Genomic DNA, 6703 nt, shown 5'->3' on the forward strand with positions numbered 1-6703 from the left:
TTGTATATTATTCTGACAGCAGCAGAACCGCCCGACCAATAGAAAACAGTTGTGCATAGCTAGCTGTCACTGCTCGCTCCACCCAATCGTTTTCTATTTTATTTTTTCTACCTTTTTAACTGTTTTTCTATTCTGCTCGGTACCACAGAGGTACCGAGCAAAATAGCCGAGCCGAGCCGAGCCTATTCACTCACTGCTGTATAACACCTATTTTATATTTGTTATATATTCCCATTAACATCTCATAACTTAAAAGAAAAAAATTCTGCATACATTTATAAGTGCTTTATACTTGCCTTAAAATCCTACCTAGCTCCCCCTATGTAATGTTAAGGAGGTGACTGTGGGAAGTTTTTTATTCTGTGTAATCCTGCCTGTACTGTGCTTGTAGATATCATACTTACCTATTACACAAAATGGTTTCCTGGCATATCTTAACCTTCCCTGCCATCCTCGGTAGCGACAACAACAGCCTGCAGACCATATACGGATAATGTACTCCAAACCAAACACAACGATCATTACGAATTCCTAAAATGACATAAGAAACACTGGTTAATGGTAATATAGTGTATAGTATGTTCTATTATTAGAGTAGGTGAAAACCCTAACCGGGTCATATACTTTGCTAATGTACTGTGTATCAAAAACAATTGCCTTGTTTAAATAAAATATATATTTTTTCCATTGTTGCATTTTTATGTTGCTAATCACTTGCAGCCTCTTTCTGTCTACATGCATGGACTCCAGTGACATGACATTTCTCAGATCAGGATTACTGAAGGTGACAACAGTCGACCATGACTACATAAAATTTGTTTTAATGTTCACTAGTAGTCTCCTTTGGAAACCTGTGTGACAGGGTGGAAGTAAAGAAGCACAACTGGGAGACAGACACAGGGCGTTGTCTCCCTAAAACAGGAAGTGCCTGAAAAAGAACCTTTACAGCCCATTTACATTTGTTTTGTATGTTATTGCAGATTTTGTTACACTTTTATGTACATTGTGTTAAGACAACCCATTTTGAATAGGCTGCCAAATATGACTCTTTTTGTTGTAACACAAAAACCACTACCACTCCGACACTAGTGTGTTGGGGAAAGTGCATTTGGGTGCCATTCAAAATGAATGGCACCACATCCTACCAACGCATGTAACCTCAACTCATAAGTGTGGCTTGGTTCTAAATCAGGATGACTGGGTATTATTTTAATGAAAATTAGGGCTGTGGAAATTAATTTCTCGATTAATCGTAAAACTTTTTGATCGATTTAAAATTATTTTGATCGCTAATGAAAACACTCACCACTCCGCCGGCTTCCGGGAGTCCCGTCGGCGATCCGGTGACATCACCGTACTCCTCCCCCCTTCGTTAGCCGACGGAGCCACTTGGGCCGGTGAGTTAGCCCAAGAAACTTTCTGCACGAGCGCCAGCCAAGGCATTGGCCTATACACATACAGCACAGCAATGAAGTAATAAAATGAACTAGGATCACCCTAATCCAGCACATTATTATTCTGAGTTGCCCCACTCAAGCGGCGGCCATATTGAGTGGGGCACGTGAGATTAATACCGTGCTGGATAAGTGTGATCCTAGTTCATTTTATTACTTCATTGCTGTGCTGTATGTGTATAGGCCAATGTAGTTGGATCTGTTGGTGCGTTATAATTAATCTAAATTAATCGATTAAAAAAAAGTTAGATTAATCGAACACAAACATTTTAATCATTACCAGCCCTAATGAAAATATATTTAAAAATGCCATTTGAAATGACATTAACATGTTAAAGTTAATATTTGGGTTTAATAACTTTGTCAGTGTCCAACAAATAAAATACACATGAATAACAAATAATAAACCGTACCCAATTCTCTTAGAAATCTCCCAGTTCCAGGATCCCATGCCAAATCCAGAAATCCTGGGAAGAGCCACAAAGTCAGCTCTTTCCCAGTAAAAGAACTTGCCTCCTGCAAACGCTCAGCCCCTCTGGCTGAGAGTCCTGGGTGACTACAACCCCCAGTTCTACCGTGGGATTATAGTAATTGCAAGAACTTGCGCTAATGGAGGTTGAAAATAATAAGATGTTTAAAATGATAAATTGTTGTTAAAATATTGATATTAATAAAAAATAAATAAATTAATACACATTAATAATGATAAAAAATGTGTGAATTTAGTTGTTCTAGAAGGGTGTTGGAAGCTGCTGAACTCAGGCACTCAGCCCCTAATAGAATGTATTTTCTTAAAACGTACAGCGCTAGCCGTCCTTCAAAAGTGGATATAAGAAATCAAACGTTGGGATCGAGGTTTGAAGCATAATATTATGTTGAGAGAACACTTATCACGGTCACCATGACTGTAGACACCTTATATAGAACACTGGAAATGTACAGCGCTCCAGTATCTCCAATATTGAAAAGCTTCTTTAAACTGCTGTAAATTAATGACAAATTCTGCAGCGAAATACTGCATGTCGTGTAGGCTTCCAGTAAATTTACTATATCAGAATTATTCAATTATGTTCACAGCAATTGTTACAAAATCCTGATGCAGTGATTACTTTGATGAAGTCCCAACAGTTAGAGAAGCTATTTATTTCTGAGATTGCTTGCATGAAAATCACACTTCCAATTAGGGATAGATAAAGTTGTCTTAGGCAAAATTGAATGAAGACACTTTCATGTAGGATTTTCTGCTTTATCACCAATCTTTTACCAGCAGGAACTAGACCATAGTATTAAACTGGCTCATGGGCTGGTATTTATATTGCTGGAGGATTAGTGAGCCCATGGCACTCACCACACTAATATCATCCCAAATGCCCTTCAGGGGGACCTTTACCCCTTTCATGAAAAATCACATCAGCAAGCAGCTCTGTAATCATCTTACATTCATTAGTCAAGCACAAATACAGTATTTTGCTTTTACGTGCAATTACCGTTTTTCTAATTCTTTAGGCATACGTGATGTAATCCTGACCTAACAGATGCATCTTGGGAAGGTTACATTTCTGGCAAATCTCATCTGTAAACTGCAAAAGAGCACAGGGGAAAGGCATTTTTCCCCCTCAGATGATTTGCACTATGACATGTTCCAGGAGACAGACCCAGAGTTCCAGGAAGTAAAGAGAGTTGGATTTATCTGCCCTTAGTGAAAATTGCTGCCATGAAAAGAACGGGGGAAAAGAAAAATAAGATATTCAAAGAATAAAAAGCCTGCAATTATCTAAAAGTATCTGCAGATTGCCATGAATACATATTTCTAAAGGTGCCTTTGTTGTCATGTTTAAGATAATGGTGAAGTTCTTCTTAATAGGTTTGCTTGAATCCTGCATCCATCCCCAGCAAATACTTACCTTTTCTTTGGCCTTGTTTCATCACCAGAAGCCAATATAAAATGCTGGTATAGTTTGGCAAAACATGTGAGTCACTTCATGTAGTAGCACTGGGCCAATCAGTACTGTTACATGGTGTCAGGGTTCCACCCTGACTTTATTGGTTTGCAGCATTCTGGCTTGGCTGCCATTTTACTCACCTGTGTTTCCTTCTTTGCCAGAGCAGCCTCTGGAACGTTGCTCACTACTCCCAGGCTCCCTCTTATGGCCAGACAGGAGAGCATCATCTGAGAGAGTCAGATGGGAGCTTCCTGTCTCTGAGTGATGATGTCACCCCACTCACTATATATAAACCACTCAGTCCAGTCTGACCTTGCCCTTGCGTGTTCTTCCTGCTAGTGAATTCCTGCTGCTCTGAGTATCCTGATTCTGTTTATGACCCGATCCTGGCTTATGGTCTCCTCTGGTTCCTGCTCCTGGCTTGTTCCTGACAACGCTGATTTCCTGGCTCCTGCTCCTGGCTTGTTCCTGACGACGCTGATCTCCGTGTTCCTGACCTGGCTTGGACGACTACCCACTTCGGCTCCTGACTTTGGCTTGTTCCAGTTTATGATTCTGCTTGCTCCTGTGGACACTGTTCTTAATAAATGTTTTAACTAGCACCTTTTTCTTGTCTGGTTTTCATTGTCCTCTGACACATGGGAAGTTTATAGATCTCCGTAAGCCACGAGTCCAGCAACTAACAGCATACAGAAGACTTGCATTCACTATCAACAACCCACTCACTATATATAAACCACTCAGTCCAGTCTGACCTTGCCCTTGCGTGTTCTTCCTGCTAGTGAATTCCTGCTGCTCTGAGTATCCTGATTCTGTTTATGACCCGATCCTGGCTTATGGTCTCCTCTGGTTCCTGCTCCTGGCTTGTTCCTGACAACGCTGATTTCCTGGCTCCTGCTCCTGGCTTGTTCCTGACGACGCTGATCTCCGTGTTCCTGACCTGGCTTGGACGACTACCCACTTCGGCTCCTGACTTTGGCTTGTTCCAGTTTATGATTCTGCTTGCTCCTGTGGACACTGTTCTTAATAAATGTTTTAACTAGCACCTTTTTCTTGTCTGGTTTTCATTGTCCTCTGACACATGGGAAGTTTATAGATCTCCGTAAGCCACGAGTCCAGCAACTAACAGCATACAGAAGACTTGCATTCACTATCAACAGCTGAATGGAGCAACTGAGGAGCAAAAAAAAGGGATGTACCTATTTCCCTATGGGATTGCTAAATGAAAGTGAACCTGTTGATCTGTTTTGTGTGGGCAAAGCATGGGCAAATTTAACCACTCAAAAGAAGAAGCCTCTCATAAAACACAAACCCAGTGCTGACGGGCATCAGGATTTTCTGAACCACCAGTATCCCATGAAGGTTTTGTAGACGTTGGTAACTTTTTCTTCAAATTACTTGCCTCAAATAAACCTAGATTATGACTGTACCAAAAAGCAATTTTAAGTCGTAACACAAAACAACAACGTCTGGATAAAAACCAGAATCCTGGCAGGTATAGTAGAATAAATGCTCTATGTGCATTTCAAGGCTTTGTTTTCAATTTTTTGAGGCATGTTCCTATGCCTCAAAAAGGCGGTGCGCACGAGCGGGAAATCGGCTTTGAATGTAAACAGCCAGCGATGGCTGTTTACATACAAGCGTTCGGGCGTCTGTAGAGACACCCGATCCCTTGTAATAAGCATGCGGGTGTGCGGCCCCCCTCCACTTGGTACATGAGCTCCATTTGATCTCTTCCTCCTCTTCGAAATGCAGGTAATGATGTGTATTACATCACTTCCTGCATTCCTCTGTCACTCGCTGGTACAGAAACCGGAGAGAAGCTGGTGAAGCAGGTCTCTGCTTCATCAGCTTCTCTGGGGGTCCGAAGGTGACATTAGGGGTCACCCTAAAGAGAACCTGTCACTGCAAATTGGCTATCACATAGGGAGCTTGTTTGCTCCCTATGTGATAGCAATAAAGTTCAGTGAAAAAAAAAGGTTTAAAAAAATTAAAGTTAAAAAAAAAATAAAAAAATTAAAAGTCACATATCAAAGCAATAATAATAATTTAAAAAAAATTAAAGTCCCCCGCCCCCACATGCACACGCAACATGCGTCGAGTCCGCCTACGTGCGAAAACGACGATTACATCCATTGCATCGCACATGTTACATATTGCCGCGAACGTCGGAGTGAGAGCAATAATTCTAGGGCCATCAATCACTGATAACGCTAAACTGATGAGCGGTAAAAGCTTTTAAAGCGTCGGCTGTGGTCAATTTTGAGTATGGTAGTTTTTTGCGATGTAGCGGGTGCGCACAATTTTGAAGCTTGACATGTTTGGTGTCTATTTACCCGACGTGACCCCGACTTCTATATTTTACCAAAAGATTGGATAATAATAAATGTTTTATAACATAACGTAGGGATAACAGGTTTTTTTAAAATTTTCTGTACTTTTTTCATTATATAGTTAAAAAAAAACCCGTAGTGGTGATTAAATACCACCAAAAGAAAGCTCTATGTGTCCCCAAAAAATTGTATAAAATTAATTTCAGTACAGCGTTGCATGACGGAATAAATGTCAGTCAAAGTACCGCAGCGATGAATACTGAAAAATGGCCTGGACAGGAAGAGGGTATAAACAACCCAGTCAGCAAGTGGTTAAAGAGCAGTAAAAGCACTTTGAAAAACAAAACCCCATTCACCTCTGTAGCTATAGGAATCATGGAGGAATTAATCTTCAAAGTTTTCAAGATAGACAATTAATGAAATTTTAGCTGTTTCCCTGTTATTTTATATTTCAGAAGAACATTTGCAGGCTGCCAGCCCTTTAATTTAAAAACATAACAGGTTTTTCTAAGTTGTTAGAAGCCGACTGAAACCTGACTTGTGAACTTTGAGGATCCTTGAGAATAAATTACTTTACAGAATTGATGATACAATTTAGCAACTGTTATTTTTCTTAAAGTGATGTTGAAATACTTTGGCTGTAAGTGTCCACTCCAGTGCTGGTTGTACATCATTATTTTGGACTTGCTTCTTAATAGTGACAAATGTGTGTCAGTGTAGAAGTTTGTAGTGTCCCCAAGGGACAGAAGTGACAGGGTAACAACTCAGGACTACAATTGGGAGACAGTTGTCACCCCATAATAGGAGGTTCCTGAACATAAACATTCATGGCAAGATCTCCAATTCTTCTTATGAAAGCTAAAGATTTAAAGGAGAACTATGAGGTGAGTGCTTTTCACTCACCTCATAGTTCTAGACGACCTGTGACAATGAGACTGTCACAGGTCGGCTCAGTAGATTGGGAAGTGAGCGA

The 6703-nt window shown here is 40.4% G+C and overlaps 1 protein-coding gene across 1 annotated transcript in view; it reads right to left on the reverse strand.

Annotated features, from left to right (window-relative positions):
* The window catches only part of KCNQ5 (potassium voltage-gated channel subfamily Q member 5), a 144262-nt gene that overhangs the window by 74857 nt on the left and 62702 nt on the right, over window positions 1–6703 (reverse strand). Inside the window, exon 2 of the mRNA XM_018567356.1 lies at window positions 405–531. Coding sequence (XP_018422858.1) covers window positions 405–531 — 127 coding nt within the window. The remainder of the gene's footprint in view (window positions 1–404; window positions 532–6703) is intronic.

Source organism: Nanorana parkeri, unplaced genomic scaffold (genome assembly GCF_000935625.1).
Source record: "Nanorana parkeri isolate BGI_ZX_2015 unplaced genomic scaffold, ASM93562v1 scaffold1035, whole genome shotgun sequence".
Classification (NCBI taxonomy): Eukaryota; Metazoa; Chordata; class Amphibia; order Anura; family Dicroglossidae; genus Nanorana; species Nanorana parkeri.